Raw genomic sequence first — 20,715 nt, forward strand, 5'->3', positions numbered from 1 at the left:
TCGTAGAATCCCGCAAATGTTGGCATGATTTTGAAAAATTTGAGTGAGAATTTTTTTTTTTTTTTTTTGTCTACGAAGATTTTTAAAGATTTTCCCCCCTATATTTCCCTTGTTAAACTTTGATCGTTCATTGTGGAACCACCCTATCCCCCGGTGTCATGATTTGTACAAACATGAATCTATGCTTCCATGTAAAGAGAAAGTGGTTAAAGCATCTGCTCTAGAGTCAATCCTTACGTCCAAGTACAAATCCCACTGTGGGACATGGAGACCCGTCCTTCGGACGAGACTGTATAAACCGAGGTCCCGTGTCACAGTAGGTGCTGGCACGAAAAAGATCCCTGCCTGCTCAATGGCCATGAGTACCGAGCATAGGTCAAAATTTGTTGTTCTCTACCAGCAAGTGAAAAAATTCTTGAGTGGGATGTTAAACAACATTCAATGAATCAATCCATGTAAATATAATATGACCAATAATGTCTTCCTTAGGAGAAGTTTTTTAAAGATTTTACCCATATATTATTTTCTATGTTAAACTTTGATCATCCATTGTAACCCTACCTCCGGGGGTCATGTTTTAAACAAACTTGAATCTACGGCATGTGAGATTGCTTCATTATAAATATCTTCAATCATGGCTCAATTTGTTGTTCTTAAGGAGAATTAAGATTTTAAAAGATTTTTCCTATATTCATATATAAAACTTTGATTGGCCATTGTGGCCCGGCCCTACCACCAGGGGTCATGATTTGACAAAAACTTGAATCTACACTACTTGAGGATGATTCCACATGAGTTTCATCTTTCCTGGCCCAGTCGTTATTGAGAAGAAGATTTTTAAAAGATGCCATTAATTTTTCATTAAATCATGATAATTTTCTCCACATTGGAAGCCATTGTGTGCCAAGTTATATTCAAATCAGACCAAAACTGTAGGAGGAGTAGCATTTTAAAAGTATTTCACAAAAATTTCTATTTTTAGTAACCACAGCAACACTTTATCGAAATCAAAATCTGATAAATAGAATTATGTATCTTATAGTAGTCTACTTGTGTGCCAAGTTATATTGAAATCAGACCAAAACTGTACAAGGAGAAGCATTTTGAAAATTGTTTACAGACAGACAGACGGATGGAGGACGGACACATTTCAGTAACTATTTTCTTATTTGACACTACTCTTCCTTACTCAACTTTGTATTTTGTATATATATAAATATGTTCCTGTACCTCGTATACCATTGTATGGTCTGAGAGTAAATAAACAAATAAATAAAACTCGGATAACAAAAACCTTGAATATAAGATATTTAAAACTGGGCTCAGCACAAAATAAAGAGTAAGGTCAAGGTCACATGAAAACTCAAGATGTCAGATTAAATACTCACATTAATTTAAATCAATAATATGAATTTTGGTTAAAATCTTGTGAATAGTTTTTTAACCAATATCAAGTGCAAAAGTACCTTTATGTAACAGGTCACTCTGTGCAGTCATCTATGGTATATTTTATCTGAGTGTAGCTGTATATACTAGTAAGGATGTATATGGTCAGAAACTAAACACCAAAGTCCCAAAAATTCAGTTAATATATTTAAACAAAAAGTTAACTAATAAATGACACCACAATTTGCCCCTTTCTTCTCCAAGACCCCTGCTGCTGTCATTTATGAAAGTAAACAAACAAGAAAGATAGATTTATTTTTGGGGGGTTGGGGGTTCAAAAACTCATGAACAAGAATTATTCAAATACCCCCTCGCCCGTCTAAGAAAAAAAAAATTCCGGATCTCTTTCTTAATTGTCCTTCAAATTAACACGTCAGAGTATTGAAAGGATTTTTTTTAAAGACAAAGAAAGAGAAAAGTCGAACGTGTTTGATACAAAAGGTAGAGATCCAACAGCATTTTGTCCGAGAGAAAATCTATTTATAGGAATGGTTTCTTTTTTAAAATGGCTTTGATCTATTTGGTCATGAATGAATGATTTTTCGTTTATCTTTATCGCTAAACCCAATCATAGTTGCCTCTTATTATATATTTCATACAAATCGACAATTCATAACAAAGGTACTCACAAAAAAGCCTACGTTTTATGATTAATATGTATCTTTTCATCTGCATAGTCACTACCTGGTTTTGGTCTGCCCGCCTTTACCTGAACACAGTTCACGATTTCCACGACCGGCACAAGCTCGGAACCAATCGTAACTACTCGGCCATTTCCGTAACCACAAATAACTTTTTATCGGTTACCGGAAGTGGCTGCAACAACGGAAGTGTGTTCAAATGACTTGATGAATAAATAATACATAATTTCTGGTCTGGATAAATTTATCAATTCAAAACTGATAAAATAAATTAATTGTTATTAAAATTTATTTTTGTTTCAGATTCTTTTTTATCGAGCCAAATAAAGAACGCGTTTCCGGTAACATGCCAAAATTTACTGGTAATAGTAATTTGCTGCTATCTTTAACATTCATTAGGATATTTTACATTCTAACAGAAAAAGATTATTAAAATTTATCAATTTATGAAATTTATCAAAGGCGGGCTTACCCCCCAACTTTTTTGGCAAATATATACATAATATAGGCATTGAAAATTAGGGTTTACCTTTTTAGATGGTGCAGACCCCCTTTCAATTACCCCCCCCCCCTTTCGATTTGCTTCCGACACCTTTGTTTATTTCAGAACACATTTAAACAAAAATGTTATACCTTTTTAATTGCACCTGAAAACGATGTTTTAATTGTCAGATTTTACAATTGTTTTTGAAAATGTCTCTAAAGATAAAATTACCATATTTTGTGATAACTGTAATTCCAGTGATATAGCGGGCTCCTAAAATGCGAAGTGGGGTAGGGTGAGAGGAGGGGTTCTGATTAAAGAGTCTAGTCTTTTGCTGAAGTTACTAGCAAGAAGAGAAAAGACATGCTTAACTATCCACAAACAATTTTCAAGTAATCAGAGATATTTCAAATAAATTATGAATAGAGACAATTTTTATTATCCCTATAAATAGCATTTCCCTATATAATTATATCCCAAGATCTCCATCATAAGTTAAAAGTAGTACGGTAGGGGAACAAAAAAAATGCATTTCAACTAATCAGTAATATTCAGCAATAATCAGTAGTGCCCCTACCACACATGAACCCCTGACCCTAGGTCTATACATTTCACAATTTTTGGAAAGGCGCCCTTGCTTATCAAAAATGTTTTATTTAATACCTAGGAGCAGATTTCAAACTACTAATTATTTTTCAGTATATTATAAGTAGAGACGACCCCCCCCCCTCTATAGTACCCCTGACCCTGGGGCCTTGAAATTCACAATTCTGGAAGGACCATTGCTCATCATAACTAACTATACAGGCAGTTTATCCGCTTATTATTATGCCCAGGAGCAGAAAAGAAAATTTTCGAAGATTTCATGTATTTTCTTTATATAACCAATAGAGCCCACTCCTAACACCAGAACCCCTGACCCTTGGGCCATAAAATTCACAATTTTGGAAAAGACACTCTTGTTCATCATAACTTTGTACTTAGTTTATTTAATACCAAGGAGCAGAGAAGATTTTCAAAGAATTAATGTATTTTCACGGTATAATCAATAGAGCCCTGCCCTAACACCAGAACCCTGATCCTGGGGCCACAAAATTCACAATTTTGGAAGAGGCACTCTTGCTTATTATAACTATGTATATACTTACTTAGTTTATTTAATATCTACCCTACGACTAGAACCCCTGACGCTGGGGCCATGAATTTCAAAATTTTGGTAGAGGACTCAATGCTCATTATATTCATGCCAACAGTTTGGCTGCTTGATGTCCCAGAGTCAAGAAGAAGATTTTTAAAGATTTCATTAATATTATTGGTTTTGGCCCCATCCCTCAGGTCCCAGGGGGACGGGGATCATAAAATTCACAATTTTTGTTCCCCTTCACCCATAGATATTGTGTACCAAATTTGGTTGAAATTGGTTTAGTGGTTTCAGAGAAGCTGAAAATGTTCAAATGTTCACAAACGACACAAGGCGCACGACGACGGACGAACACAGATAGCAGTAGGTCACCTGAGTGACTCAAAAAAGCAAAGTCTGTAAATATATCCCCCCTTTATAAGCCACAAAACATTTGGTATGAATTGTGTTAAATTACAATTCTTTAAAATACCTACAAAAAAGGAATGTATGTTTCGCACAGGGAATATTTCATTGAATTTATAGTGAAAACCCCAAGCTTTGTCAAAATTTTAGGTTATTCTCTTATAGTCTATCTCTTTGTTTTCCCAAGTAAGTCTCATATGGCCTCTTAAAATGAATATCTTAATTTTATTTAATATTTATCATTACTTTCCGAAGCCATGCCCCCCCCCCCCCTAATTTTACCGATATATAGTATACTATAGAAAACATACAGTAAACTACAGAAAAAATGTTGTAATAGTGTAATACTGTAGAAAATATAATCACTTTGTGTCTCTATATTGCTCACCTGATGCCCCCTTTTTTTCTTGTCAAGGAATTCTCCGCAGTTGATAGTGCTCCAACTGTAAATGAATGCCCCCTCCAAATGAAGAATCTGAAATTGCTTCCTACGGGCCTGATAAACTTGAAATAGTAATTTCCACATCAAGAAACAAAAGATGTTGAAATGCTTGCAATACTGGTGTGATTGAGGATGAAATTCATTCTGTTTTTCACAGTAAATTTTATTCTATTAAGGAAGACATACGTAAAACATAGTATAACCAAGAAAAGTATTAATCTTGACAATGAAAGATACGTTTTACAATTATATATGTTCATTTCCATTATTATAAATGGGTGATTCCACGAGACAATTTCCATAAGTGAAGAAGTTGATATTGCTCTTTCTTCTTTCTCTGTCTAACATGGTTCAATGAGCTTTGTAATATATGTGCTCTTTTATTTCAACGCTAGCCACGAGTCAAAGTAAACAGATTTATTATATTTAAGGAATAAAATCAAATTTATCATGCTTTGGTCATGACCGCAACTATCAAAAAACATGCAGTATATATATATTTATAGATTTAAAAGAAATATTTTTTTACCGATGCAAAGAAAATAAATACTCTGTAATATAATTGAAGTTGTAGAATTTTGGAATACGTTTCTATTCTGTAGAGGGCCAAATAATTAGCCAGATTTAAAAAGATGCTATTTGTGTAATTACAAAATCATTTTTTGTGTTGTTAAAAACAAATATTAATACGTTTTAGGAAATAACAGGCATGAAATAAAGTAAATTATATCACTAAGGCTTATTTGTTATACTTATAATCAATAGCATGTAGTTTTATATGCAAGAAAGACTGGTTCTGTGGTCATGATTAAAATTTTCGGTCATGACATCAAATTTTGGTCATGACATTGCTTTTTGTTATTTTAGAGTCATTCATTGACATTCTTTATATGTATTTAAATTTTAAATACATATAAAGAATGTCAATGAAAGACTCTAAAATAACAAAACTAAAAAACAATTAATTGAAATAAAAATAAAACCCATGTAACGTTGAATAAAATAAACGCTCTAATCCTGCATGCTTTTTGTCTGTCAAGTCCAACTCTTTACAAAACACTAAAAAAAAAAAAAAAAAAAAACAATTGTTTAATGCTTTATTAAATAAAAATCAATGAAAATGTTCATAGTTAAAAATATTCAATATAATATATTATATATACTTGAATTAATAATTGATAAAAGTTGGTTTGACAATAGTAACTATTGTCATGACCACAACATAACTATAAGTTGCGGTAATGACAGTTTTGGTCATGACATAAATTATTTCCTGGTCACTCAGCTCACCATACAGGTACAATGATTTACATAACATTGCAGAAACAGTAAATAAAGCCGTTAAGTACAAGTTTACTATGTGAAATATTTGTATTATTGTGTTTTAGAACATTCGGTCATGATACACAAAAAAGGAATTAATAAAAAAAAAAAAGATACTTACAACAGACTTTTTCTTCTAAACCATTTGACTTACACTGTTCCTTTCCCGCCATCAAAACTTTTGGTAGTTTATAAACCTTCTTTTATGGAGAGTAATAATACAAAGGGCAGTAACTCTATTTTAAATAGCAGATTGTACAATCGTTTCGGTCATGACGAAATATTAAGTGACATAAGAATCTGCAACAAAATTTTAGTGGTATGATCAATAAAGCTAATGAATAAAAATCGAAACATATTTAGTAGAAGTTTATTAGAGTAAATAAGACAAATAAAACTGAAAAACAAAAACTAGACGCGTCAAAAAAAAAAAAACTACGAAAAGTGGTAAGTCTATCATAAGGACACTGATATAAGTAATTGATACATGAAGCAGTGACATTATTTTTCATTATTAAAATCAAAATTTAACATTTTTGCATATCACTACAAAAAAGAATATCTTTTTATTTAATATTTAGAACAAAAAGATAAACATTTTGTTATATTTAACAGGAATATTAGAGTTTTTTCGTGAGAGACAAAATTTGTCTCAAATGTGTGGAATCACCCAAATATGCCTTACAGAAGTCGTAGGTTTAAAGTTTTTGATCAAATTTTATACTTTATTTCAACTTAACTGTCTCGGAAAAGTTTTTAAACTTGTTATTTATTTCTAAAAGTCTTAAAGTATACAGTGGTATACATAAAACAAGCTAATTCAGAGAATTTGTGTCTCCCGCTTAGGGAAAAGGTAAACCATGCGCAGTGGGGGGGGGGGGGGTCGGATCCTCCTGACTGAATTTGTAGAATTTACATGTATACTGAAGAAAAGAAAATATGCCAATATGGATATAAAGATTTGATTGCTTATTCTTCATTATGTGTATAGAAGATTCCCTTTTTATTTGGAATATAGATCACACTGTAATGATGATTTTATGAGTTTGTGCAAGCCAGGCCTCATAAATAATTCATTTCACATGCTGAATACTATCATTTAGTAAAAAAAAAAAGTATTTCGAAAAAAAAAGAAAGTGGATCGCCCTGGATTCGAACCTGAACCCTCTCACATGTGAAGCGAGAGACATACCACTACACCACGGAACCGCTTGAAATTCACGAAAATTATATGCAAACATGAAGTCACATATATATGTGTATATTCACGTTCGATATTGTTAAAATTTTACACAATGCATGGTGTCTAATTTAACCTTTATTAAACAGTTCTAATTGATGTACACATGTAATAAGAATATAAAGTCCGCCGAAAACCTAACTCTCCCCATGCCCCTGTGCTTAAAATTGCGACATGTAATAAATAAATACTAAAAAAACAAACGGGGTGGGACACTTTGAGAGGGGTGAGAGAGGTCCTAGGGAGTTTTGGTATAAAATTACATTGCAAAAGCTCAAAATTCTCTTGAAATATCGCCCGGAAAGGATAGTGTTACACACAGACAGAATGTATAAATTTACGACCTTGAACTCTGAGCTTTTGACCTCAAAATCAATAGTGGTCTTCCTAAGGCCACAAGTAGTTGATATGTAAAATGTCATTGCAAAAGCTCAAAGGGTTCTTGAGATATCGCGCGGAAACGAAAAAGTTACAACAGACAGAATTTACGAATTTATGTCCTTGACCTTTGACCTTTTGACCTAAAAATCAATAGGGTTCTTCTTTAGTCCATAGGGAGTTGCTGTGCAAAATTTCATTGCGAAAGCTCAAAGGGTTCTCGAGATATCGTGTGGAAACGGAAGTGTTATAACAGACAGAATTTGCGAATTTGTGTCCTTGACCTTTGACCTTTCCTCAAAATCAATAGGGTTCTTCTTTAGTCCATAGGGAGTTGCTATGCAGCTATGCAAAATTTCATTGCGAAAGCTCAAAGGGTTCTTGAGATAACGTGTGGAAACGAAAGCGTTACAGACAGACAGAAAGACGGACGGACCGACAGACCATAATTAATATCCCCCACTTTTCAAGCGGGGGACAAAAAAATAGGTGTTGTTCATTATTAGCCTAGTGTACATCTAGCCTGTATCATTATTCTCTCTTTTCCTTAAGCTTTAAAAAAAAGCATGAAATTAATACGTAGAGAAAAAAAATCATACACACATATTTTCCTAGCTTTACATTCTGTACGTTGCTACTGGTAACGTCACATTTTTCTCTAGCTGCTGTATAATAAAAACGTAAGGTTACACATGTGTGTTTATTATTTTGGCAATATGAAATTTCTACTGAGGGGCCAAGAGATTGAAATGGCCATTATTATAATTTCTGAAATGCTAAGTCTCTTCTTTCCACCCACCCAAAAATATTCATTTTTTATCATTGAAGACACACACTTGAAATAATAAATAGATAGGCAATACTTACTTTTTTTCATAAGCAAGGGCATTGTATGAGACTGAGAGTTACGTCCAAGTTTACAATGCTGTTCAGTAAAATCAAATAAGTTAACACCATTGGTAAGGCTTAAATAAGAAAGAAACGCCATTACATGCTCTACGTACGAACAATGTTTAAAACGAGGCAACCTATAGACAAACATGTTGATGAAACAAATATATATCAACAGTCTTAAGTCTTCATTTCAATTCTTCATGTCAAGTTATATAATCGATACAATATTGTCAGTAAATGCAATCAATATTTCTGTCGAATGCTAACTGACGGTTTTTATATTAATTGTAATGCCATTGTTTACACACCCAAATTTTCCCGTTTACCCGATCAAAACCAGGCTGGTTTGACCGGGGATGCTTACTCCTCCATATGGCACCTGATCCCACTTTTAATGCCTTTAGAGGTCCGAGTTTGCTCTACTCACAAAGTCACGATTTGTATTTTTAAAACGGACATTTCGGCTTGATTGCTGTTCGTTATATGCATGTTTCGTTTGTTTGTCCATATTTCATTACAAATTTTAAAGCAATAATTCTATACAATATAAGAGGGCTAGATATCGATTTGGAATTTCTTATTGCGGTATTTTAAATGTATTGGCATATTTTTATAACAGTTATAACAATCCTTTCTTTATTTCTTATCACTATTTTTTCTAATTCACCACATTTTTGCAACGGAATGAAATGATATAGCAGCAAACTTACTGTTTGACACGAATAAAAACGTTTTTGACATCTTTTAATTAAAATTTCATAAAATTTAGAAAGCTCAAGCTTTTTTATTGCATATCTTTTTTGAATAGACCTATACCCAATTTTTTTGTTATCAGTTTTAATTGTTGGGGTTAATCTAGCTATTTTAAAACACAGCACCAAAGTTTTTTTAATTAAGTCACCAGAAAAAAAAATCAAAATTGAATCATTATTTTTTGTTTTCTTTATAAAAAAAAAAAAAATAGGTGTCACAGTGTTCGTAAAAAATTACGCGAGTTTTCATTGGCTTTCGTCATTGACTGTGACGTCACGTTTCTCGGTAGGCCTAAGTTGTGTTGTGGTTACGTCTCATTCCAACGACATTAGTCAAAGAGTGCGGACGCCTTTTTCTATCGAGAAAATTTTTCTGCAATTTCTACTGCTATATCCAAATAAATGGCATCGAAGATGTCGGAAAGAAAGACTAAGAGGGTAATGCCTCATTTTGTGTGTTTTATGGCAAACAAATCGCTGATTTATTGTCGTTTTTCACATTTTCAAGGGGAAAAAGGGGGGGATGGTGTTAAGATTACAGTTAAACGGGTGGGGTTGTCGGGGGGGGGGGGTATACTTTTTCTTGAAATGTATTACAAAATAAAACAAGTAAAGATATAAGAGCCATGATGTCAAGCATTCTAGTTCTTTATATAATTTAATTTTTGTCAAAATCAAACATATTAAATATTTTAATATTCGGTCACAGTTTTCTTGTGAAACTGTTTTGATGTATTGCTGCAAAGATATGGTCTCCAGCGTCAACATTGTAGGACTTTTAGTGTCTATGTTTTATTTTTATAACAAATGTTTGGTGTTAAGATAAGTAAAATTTTATTATTTTCCTTCCTTTTTTCAGCATTCGAAAAAAAAACATTAAATACAGAAAGAAATTAGAAATATTTTCCTAGCTTTACATTCTGTACGTTGTTAGTGGTAACGTTACATTTTTTCTAAGCTGCTGCCTGCTTAATAATAAAAACTTGCGGTTACAAATGTTGTTTTTAAATTTTGACAATTTGAACTTTCTACATAGGGACTGAGACTAATATCCACATATATTTTTAACACATTTATTTTTTTTTTAAATTATACATTACTTCAGCGAAGTCAGACCCCTACAATAATTAGATATCCAGCTTTTTTTCCAAGCAAGAGCATTGTATTAGCCTGAAGTTCAATCTACAATTCGGTTTATATCAAATAAGTTAACGCCCTAGATAAGGCTTTATTAATGGGTTGGTAGGGTAGGATACGTATAAGAACATGCTCTTCGTACGAACAATTTTTAAAACGAGGCAAACTATTGACAAACAAGTCGATGAAACAAAGATATCAACAGTCTCGTTTACAGGTTAAAAATTTCTATGGTTATATAATGTTTTTAAAGCAATAATATTACAATATTTTAGGTCTGGGAATCGACTAGGAATTTTTTATTGCGATATATTGCGATATTTTTTTAACTTTATTGCGATATTGATTGGCATATTTTCTATAACATTTAAGATAATCTTTTCTTCTTTTTTTCATCACCGGTTTACAAGCAAGGTGTATATGTAAAAATTATAAATAATTGTAATAAAAAAGTTCTGTTAATTTAATTCTCGATCCACATTTTTGCAACGGAATGAAACCATACAACATACTTTCCGTTTTGCATAATTAAAAAAAGGTCTGGACATTTTCATATTTGATTTAGAAATCGATAGCTCAATCTTTTATGCGGTTTATCTGGCCCCGCCGCCACCAAAATTATACGGTACTCAGCCTCAATTCTCTACTCAAGCGTTGAGGCCATCCTCAACTGAGAAAATTCTCAAATCACCACCACCAACATAGTTGAGTATGTACTCTGTTGAGTATGGATTTTTACGTTCTCAACTCTACTGAGTAAATACTCAGTAATTTTTTTTCAATGATCTAAGCAGTCTAACGAAATATAGGCCTACAAAGTACACAAAATTTGATGAAATGTTTGTTACGTAATAAACAGTATTTCCGTCTGCTTTATTTGTTTTGTTCACAAACATGGAGCTTGTCGAAGTGAAACTCCCGACAGAACAAGAACAAAATAGTCTTAAGAAAAGGGGCACCAATTGGACCCCGGAGGAGGAGATCCTCCTAATAGAAGAGGTTTTAAAGTACGAAGAGACCCTCTTCGGTAAAATGAAGGGCTCGGGGGTGAAGGGTAAACATGGCAAATTGAAAGAATCTACGTGGAAATCCATTGCAGAAACCCTTAACTTGTAAGTTCTGTTGTTGTTGCATATTCAATCAAAACATTTAATTTTCCTATACTTAAAAAATACCGGTATTATATAGCTTATTAAGTTTTTACTTAACTTTTCCTTTCCAACTCGCTGTAACGCGGACCTGTTGTAAATAAAGTTTAGTAGTTATCTCCCTTCAATCTTTACATGGGTAACTATTCATTTCGACCCAATACTGTTTGAAACGTGACGGTTTGACATCCAAATGTGTAGGATGACAGATGTGCAGTTGTATATTAGATCTAAAGTTTAAAAAAAATACATTGCGGCTTTTTCTTTTTTCTTTTTAAAAAAAAAAAAAAAAAAACGTTTTAGATCGCAGAACATTAACTGACAAGAATGAAAACATTTCACATTTGATTCGTTATATATAAAAATTTTCTATCCATTTCATTATGAATTTAATTCTTATAATAGCTTATATAAAGAATTTTTGAATTGCTATGATGAATTCACAATTTTTAGAAACGGATTAAATTCGTTATAAGGATTAAATTCATTGAAATTGATATAATTAATTAACAATTCATTTAAAAATAATTTATAACAAATCAAATTTTACAATATGCTCACTCAGTATTCGTTACAGCGGATATCGGATTCAGTGATACCAGGTATTTTTGATGCGTCCTAAACGTCAATAAACTTCTGACTTCAAATAATAGTTAACTTATCCATAGTTTTCTCATACGATTGTCTGACCAGCCCCCCCCCCCCCCCCCCCCCCCCCATTTTTCCAGTTATGTTCTGTGGTCTTAAATTAGGTGTTGACAGGTTAAAGCATTTTCTAAAGTATTCTTTATACATTCATATACCATTAATTATATTATTGTATAAATATAGAGAATATCGCCTTGAACACCAAAGTCGGTATTAAATGCCATCGTTTCCTTATTCTTCTGATTTTTTTCGATGGCTTACTTTTCTAAATACTCTCGGGCGGTTGATATTCCAAATGATTGTAGAAGCTACAAAAATGACAGAGACAACGACACAGTAAAGAAGAAATTTAACAACATCAAACAAAGAGATATCAATTTTTTTTCATTTAGACTTTTGATGATTATTTTAAATTTGTTTTGATGATTTCCATTTGTTTTTTGCCAGTACGAAACTTCATCGAAACATTTATTGTTGTCATTGTTGTTATCATTTTGGTTCAAGTTTATGGAAAACGGAAACGGTGTCGTATCATCGTTTCTTAAATTTGAGGAGGGGTAGTCAGAGAGAGAAGGGAGAGAAAGAGAGAGAGAGAGGAAAAAAGGAATATCCAAACTCGAAAATCCTATTTGGGAGAGCGTTGGGGGGGGGGGGGCAAACTGACTTTCATTGCTCAATTAATTTATATAGTATAACGTTATGTCTGGAAAAAGGGACAACCCCCCCCCCCCCCCGGCCCATGATACGTGCTGAGAAATACAGTTTACTGTTAAATACATAAAAGGTAATACCATGGACACAATTTTTATAAAGTTTTTGTTTTCGTTAAAGTAGTAAATTGGAATGGACATTGTTGCATGAATGAAGCAAATTACATTTTTTTTCTGGATGAATGAAAATGTATGAAAAATCGTTGGGCTCATTTTCGTAGGTTAAAAATATTTTTTTCACGTTATAACGAGATTTAGAAACAGGAAAGACACACTCAATTACAAGAAAACTTATAATTATTGCTTGTGATGGTCCAAGATAAAGATAGCCTTTAATCTTCATTGTATTGAATAAACTAGATCACAAACAAGAAAGTGGATACTTATGTAAATGTCTTGGTTAAACAGCAAAAGTTTCCCGTTATAACACGAAAGTTTCGCTCTAGAGTTAAAGTTACGAGTTATTTCGCGAATTCTTTTAATCCATGAAAATGAGCAAAATGGGCTTTCGTAACTGATTTGTCTTATCTAAGCCTGCTCAATAAATGCAAATTTATAAAGACATATTTAAAATAGATTAAGAGGACATGTATTGACCCAGGTAAAGAAAAGATTGACATGTTGAGAAGGCCAAAGACAGGTGGTGGTCCGGCGCCTTCTTCCCTAACAGCTTCCGAGGACGCTTTGATGCAGGCCTTTGAAGGGCGACCACAGATATACGGACTGCCGGATGGCATAGACACGGACGCAACTGATGGTACAAACAAAAATAAGATGAAGCTTTCTATTTCAAATTTTGCTCAACCTTCTTATTTCACAAAAATTTAAAATTCTGTGTATAAATTTAACAGAAATTGACAACGGCACGGCTTCTGTCTGTACATCTTCTGCCGCCTGTACATCTTCTGCCTGTACATTTTCTGCCACCTGTACATCTTCTGCCATCTCTGAATCTGCTACCCCCAAGACTGCAGCCACTGGCCATCAAGTCTCTTCTAAAAAGCCAAAGAGAAAAGGAATCAAGGATGCGTATGAAGAAGAAGATTTGGAGAATATGAAACTGGATAATAAAAAAATTAAGCTCCAAATTGAGAAATTGATAATTGAAAAGCAGAAACTACAGGCAGAAAAGGAGTTAATTGAAATTAAGAAGGCGTTTTTGGTCCGTCAGTTCGAGGAGCGATATCCAAATTCGATTATTTATACAAGCAATTCAAGTCTGGGTAATGAGTTGTAACGTTAATTGTTTCAATTACGAGTGTAATTTTCTTGGAAAATTAAATGTACATGACTGTATTTAAGAAAAAAAAATTACATGAAACCTATAATACTGGTAAAAATAAATACTAATACATATAACGTTAACATTTATCTGTTAATTATTGCCAAAAGCTATTTTTAAGGCATAACAGCATTTAATACTGTGTTATGAAATCTTATATCTTATCTGGCGAAGGGTACCTGTAAAATGTGAAACGAAATAAAAATGAAGTGAAACAATTAAAACGCCACATCTTCCGAAACAAAACGAAATCAAGGCCTAACGAATCGAAATCAAAACGAAACCTACCGAAAGCAAACCAAACTATCAGAATCACAAGCACTTGGGGTATGGATCCCCCTTTCCATATACATGTACATGTAGACGAATAAGGACTGAAAATGAGAGTACAGGCGCGGATCCAGGAATTGAAGTTAGAGGGGGCGCCAAAAGTAGGCAAGGGGTCTGGGGCCGCCTTGCGGCCCCCAGTGGGTCCAGGGCAAAGCCCTAGTGGGGTTCCAGGGGCCGGAAGCTCCTGGATTCTAGAGATTTTGTAAGGTAAAAATGAGGTCTACCGAGTATACATATTTACGTTTGTGTAGTTCTATAAGTATCTCTAACATGTTGAATGTTTTCAAACCATAAAAGTCTGTGCCGTCCATATGAAAAAAAAACTTATTTTAAAGTTATTTGAGTAGATATTTCTTATTATTTGACTTATCATGCAATCTAAAGAGTACGAACTCATAACAGGCACCTAAGCCTAGGTAGTAAACTTGTACGAGTTGTCTGTTCATTGGAGTTGTCTTTCTTTGAAAAACAAAACCGAAAGTAGAATGCAGACGAAAAATGAAAAGGACATTGATAATTTGATTTCATTGGAAAGATGCGGTTTTTTTTACCTGCTATTTTCAAAAACTGTTGTTTTGTTTCTCTGACACGGTTACCCTTGGGGAAGGTGATACAATCTGCCAGCAAATGAACTATAGCATCACAGACTGATCGACAACATCTTCCAGTAGTTGTTTCAGACACGCCAATGCTGTCCCCGACCAGTCTGTGAAACGCCCCCGTTGCTAGGAACCTCAGGCAGGTGAGAATCTGCAGGATTGGAGGTAAGGCGCTGTTCTTCGTTGTATTATGCATAATTGCTGGACTGATTTTGTCCAAAATATATAGGATAGTTGGTGGTCTAAACCTATACCTATCAAAAATCTCATCCTAAGAATATATCTCTAATGGATTCATTCGGTCTCGTATTACTCTTTTTGAAATTCTACGAATATGTCGCACTTGTCTCCGGCGGCGCCGTTTATGTCGTCTGTGAGCAGCCATTTGTATTGCTTGAGTATTTACATGAGAAAGGTCAAGATCTACCTCAAATAATTTGAGTACGTAATCAAATTTTTGACTTGAATATGTACTCAAATATTTGGTGGCGGTGACTTGAGGCTGAGATTATGGGTTTGAGGATTTTGTCAGAGTTGAGGCTGAGTTTTATACTCAACTACTTTTGGTGGCGGCGGGGCCAGTACACACTAAGAACCTCAGCTCTGTAGCTCCTCAGAAAGAGACAGGGGTTAAGGTATAGAAATATTTAACAGTGTTTAAGTCATTTCTTAAATAAGAGAGTAAAAAATATGATTTCTTGGTTCAAAGCCTTGGTCTTTCTTGACTCGCATGCGTTTCTAAGTTGCCATTCCATCTTTTCACATTAGTAAGAGTTTTATATTTTTCCTCTTTTCTGATCATAGTCTTCTCCAGTACCAGACAGAAAGGCTGCAGGTGATGTAAGTTTTTCTCTTCTCAAGTTAGAAAATATTTAAATTATGACCGTTAAAAGGAAACGTTTGAATTTTTTTTTAACCAGATGTGTTCACAGTGTTACTTGTTTATTAGGTGGGCGATACATCCTCTCCGACTGTCAGACATGAAGAGGTCGAGGAGTTGGCGAAGCTATTGGCAGTTGTGTTGGCTCTCGGGGATGCCAGCAACCCTGTTCAAATTAAGAACTTCAGCTCTGCAGTTCTCCAGAAAGAGACAGGGGTTAAGGTATAAAACTTTCCAAAGCATTGACTAAATAAGAATTTAGCAAGTTAAGTATGATTTATTGAATGGAAGCCCACCTGAGACATCCTTTATATTTTTAATATCATCTTTCAATGCCATCAATTTCAATTGCAGTTGAGAGAAATGAGTAAAATCCATGCTAAATAACAATTTTTAATATCATGTCAAATCAAAAATCCAACATTATGACGATTGAAAATACTTAAAACGGATCTCAAACTGTATGTTTCTTTTTGCCATTCCCTCTTTACACATCAGTAAAAATGTCTCATATTCCCCTTTTCCTTGATCCTAGTCCACTCCAAAGCCAGACACAAAGACTGCTAGTGATGTAAGTAATTCTTTTTAAAATTTAACTAGATTTGTGAGGAGGTCGTCTTCTCCTAAAGTCAGAAAATATTTGAAATTATATTCGTAAAGAAAAAATTATGATTTTTTTGACCAGACATATTCACAGGGTATAACTTGTTTATTAGGTTGGAGTAACATCTTCTCTGACTGTTGAACATGGAGAAATTGAGAGGTTGGCAGATCTATCAGCAACTTCATGGGCTTTTGGGGATGCTAAAAAGCCTCAACAAATTAGAAACCTGCACTCTGCACCTCCTTATAAAGAGACAGGGGTTGAGGTATAAAACATTTTTAAAACTTTCTTTGCCTTATAGAATTCTCTAGTATTAGCATAATTTCCACAAAATCAAATGCTTTTTTTTTAATCACTACCCAATTTTTACAACTCAGTAAGACTCTGACAAAAATTTCTGCCTTCTTCTTTTACTATAGTCCACTCCGATGCCAGAAGCACAAGTGGCTGCTGATGTAAGTCAATCTTGTAAATATTTATTTCAGCATGTCAATAAAATTGTCTGATCAAATACAGAAATCATTTGTTATTAGTATCATTATCCAAGATTTAGTTAAATCACATGTACACACGGTGTAATTGTCTTATCAGGTTACTGACAAGATTCCCTCTAAAGCTGTCACAACGGCACCCTCTCCAACCACCAAGAATCCTCCAAACCATTTTCTTCCCAAACAGAAAGCTGTCACTGACGTGGTAGGTGTAATCTTTATGGCTATCATTGCTGTTTTAAAATTAACCCTAAAAGCAACACATCTTTGCGCACATGTTTTTTTTTTATTTTTTAATCTTTATGAAAAGAAAAAAGTAAAGTTCCTTTGTATGCTATTTTCAGATCACTGATGGCCTACATGGAGAGGTGGAGAGGCTGGCTGACCTGATAGATATGTTAACTCTTAGAGAGACTATGGTAAGAAGGACAGGCTTCTCTACTATCAAAATTTTTTATGTCATGAATCTTAATTGCAAGACAAAAAGAAAATTTTCTGTCAAAAACTTTAGTTTTCTTATAGCAAATTCAATCTATTGATTAGATTATTATCAAGATTTTAAACCACTCTGTATTTAAAAATCGTCTTTTCAGGTTAAAGTAACATCGTCTCAGAGGGATGAAATTCGTCCCAGCCCTCCTAATTCTGATGGACAACAGTCTGTCACAACTCAACCCTTTCCAACTGCCAAAACTCCTACCAACCCTCCTTGTCAAGAACAGAGTGCTGTCACTGATAAGGTAAGAGCAAGGTGTTGGTCATGATCATCTTTGCTTAATGAAAGAAATTAAAGACTGCAACACAGCACTGCATTTTCAATTCACATTATCTCTCGTTTATCTTAATTATAAGAAAAAGTCTAGTTCCACTGTATGTTAATTCAGATAATTGGTGGTGAACGAAGAGAGGCGGGAAAGCTGACAGACTTAATGCCAGATAAATTGACTCTTAGGGAGGCTCATGTACATGTAAGTAGAACAGGCAAATATCATTTTTACATGTGCTAATCCCATCAATTTTAATATCAAGTAGAGTAAGTGAAAAATTCCAATCTATATTTTAAAAAAAACTCTTTAATGATCGAGACTTTTATTCCTCAGTTCCACAAATGAAACTATATAGATCTATGGTGTTTCTGACTTTTCAGGTTGCATCTTCTGTGACAGCCAAGACTGCTGCCAAATACACTTCTGCTGGACAGCACACTGCCACTACTGTTCCCTCTGTGACAGTCAAGGCTCCTGTCAATTCCCCTTTGAATAAAGAGAGTGTTGTCACTACTGGAAGAGTCAAAGCTGTGACAGTGAAGGATCCTGCTAATTCTAATGCTTGTACAGAGAAAGCTGTCACAACTGGAACAGACAAACTTAAGACTGTGAAAGTCAAGGATCCTGCTAATTCCCATTCTTGTACAGAGAAAGCTGTCACAACTGGAACAGACAAACTTAAGACTGTGAAAGTCAAGGATCCTGCTAATTCCCATTCTCGTACAGAGAAAGCTGTCACTACTGGAACAGTCAAGGATGTGAAAGTGAAGGATTCTACCAATTCCCATTCTTGTACAGAGAAAGCTGACACTACAGGAAAAGACAAGCTGGCTGTGAAAGTCAAGGATTCCGCTAATTCCAAAACTCATACAGAGAAAGCTGTTACTACTGGAACAGACAAGGCTGTGAAAGTCAAGGATCCTGCTAATTCCCATTCTTGTACAGAGAAAGCTGTCACTACTGGAAAAGACAAGACTGTGAAAGTGAAGGATTCTACTAATTCCAATGCTCGTACAGAGAAAGCTGTCACTACTGGAACAGTCAAGGCTGTGAAAGTGAAGGATTCTACTAATTCCCATTCTCGTACAGAGAAAGCTGTCACTACTGGAAAAGACAAGGCTGTGAAAGTCAAGGATCCTGCTAATTCCAATGCTTGTACAGAGAAAGCTATCACTACTGGAAAAGACAAGGCTGTGAAAGTCAAGGATCCTGCTAATTCCCATTCTCGTACAGAGAAAGCTGTAACTACTGGAAAAGACAAGGCTGTGAAAGTGAAGGATTCTACTAATTCCAATGCTCGTATAGAGAAAGCTGTCACTACTGGAACAGTCAAGGCTGTGAAAGTGAAGAATACTGCTAATTCCCATTCTCGTACAGAGAAAGCTGTAACTACTGGAAAAGACAAGGCTGTGAAAGTGAAGGATTCTACTAATTCCCATTCTCGTACAGAGAAAGCTGTCACTACTGGAACAGTCAAGGCTGTGAAAGTCAAGGATTCTACTAATTCCCATTCTCCTACAGAGAATGATGTCACTATTGGTCCCTCTAAGACAGTCAAGACTCATGCCATGTACCCCTGTGATGAACAGAGAGCTGTCAGTGAAAGGGTAGGTATAATCCTCATGGCCATCATTGCTTTATTAAATGAACCCAACCTTTGATACTACTTTGCATTAATCACATCTATCTTTATCATGAGACCAAAATCCAATTTTAGTGTACCTGGGGTATGTATATTCAGTTCTCATAATTTTTGTTGATTTTAGGGCCAGTCTGGGAAACGGAAGAGGCGACGCCGCCATTTCACTCCTTCAAAAAGGCTAAAGTCTGCTTCGGTATGCATTTTATACTTTGAGCATATCCTGTACAACAATGTCTTTATTTATAATTGACAAATAAGTACATAAAATATTCTTGTATATCATGAAGTACCTTGTGTGTTTTGTAGCTGACTCCAATGGAGATCGATTGAAATTCAGAGTCTGACCAGGAGGTTTTGCGCCTTGAGTGTGTAAGCCTCAGTGTGTTGGAAGTTTTACTTGTGCAAGAATTTGACGTTTGACTTCTGACATGTCTAATTTTGGTGGGTGGAGTTGTTATACAATTCTTTTCGAAGTATTATTTAGACATATTCTTGCACAGGTAATTGTTTCAGTATTTTGTTGTATATAATTATGTGTACATAGTTGATCCTGAATCAGTGTAAATATATTTTGATTATAAATTATGAATTGAAATGCATGTCATCAAATATTTAGATCTATTTTTTATTGGAAATTTTAGATCTAACTTTTTTTCTACATTTACTTTGAAAATTCACTCTTTCTTATTTGCTTTTTATTATGCATTTCTATTTTCTAATGACATCTATTTATATTTTTGGCATTTTCTTGATATTAACTTCATTTTATTTTCATTTAAAGATGATCTTTTTATTTTTGTTTTAATCTGAACATTTACTGTTTTTTTTTTAAGATTTACCACATATTGTTAATACATGTACTTGAACATTTTTTTCAAATAAATATGAAATAAAAATTAAAACATATAGTTCTTGTTATATATTATTTTTATTTTGGGATAAAATGAAATAGCATAATAATCAGAAAGTATTGTCCCATTAGAAAATGTTTAAAATGTGTCGAATTTTGGAATAATGTTGACAGTTTTTAGGCATATGATGAGTTTTGTGTGTTGATCAGCATTGTAACATTAGAGATAGTTCCCTTTATAGAGGATGCCACCACTTGCCGTTGGAGAGCTGCAAATTTTGTCTTATACTTGGCACTTAGGGCAATTGAGCATTTTTTTTGTGCCAGCATCAAATGCGACACGGGACCTCGGTTTATACGATCTCCAAGTCCCTAAGTGGGATTCTAACCTCGTGACTCAAGGATCAAATACTTACTTTGCGACTCTATAGAGCAGACGCTTTTACCACTGCGCCACGCGGGCGACTCGATCGACATGTGT

General features: G+C 34.2%; 2 protein-coding genes across 2 annotated transcripts; both read left to right on the top strand.

Annotated features, from left to right (window-relative positions):
* The first annotated feature begins 11,177 nt into the window (after positions 1-11,177).
* On the top strand, positions 11,178-14,116 carry LOC134260296 (uncharacterized). Its single transcript, XM_062742864.1, has 4 exons — positions 11,178-11,395; positions 12,385-12,447; positions 13,389-13,546; positions 13,641-14,116. The coding sequence occupies exons 1-4, from the start codon at positions 11,178-11,180 to the stop codon at positions 14,024-14,026; spliced, it is 825 nt and encodes a 274-aa protein (XP_062598848.1). The 3' UTR covers positions 14,027-14,116.
* Positions 14,117-17,847: 3,731 nt separating this feature from the next.
* LOC134260295 (dentin sialophosphoprotein-like) lies at positions 17,848-19,714 on the top strand. Its single transcript, XM_062742863.1, has 4 exons — positions 17,848-17,943; positions 18,123-19,349; positions 19,509-19,577; positions 19,691-19,714. The coding sequence occupies exons 1-4, from the start codon at positions 17,848-17,850 to the stop codon at positions 19,712-19,714; spliced, it is 1,416 nt and encodes a 471-aa protein (XP_062598847.1).
* The last annotated feature ends 1,001 nt before the right edge of the window (positions 19,715-20,715 follow it).

The sequence above is a fragment of the Saccostrea cucullata genome, unplaced genomic scaffold (assembly GCF_032062105.1).
Source record: "Saccostrea cucullata isolate Sc308-1 unplaced genomic scaffold, CSIRO_AGI_Scuc_v1 ctg713, whole genome shotgun sequence".
In the NCBI taxonomy this organism is placed as follows: Eukaryota; Metazoa; Mollusca; class Bivalvia; order Ostreida; family Ostreidae; genus Saccostrea; species Saccostrea cuccullata.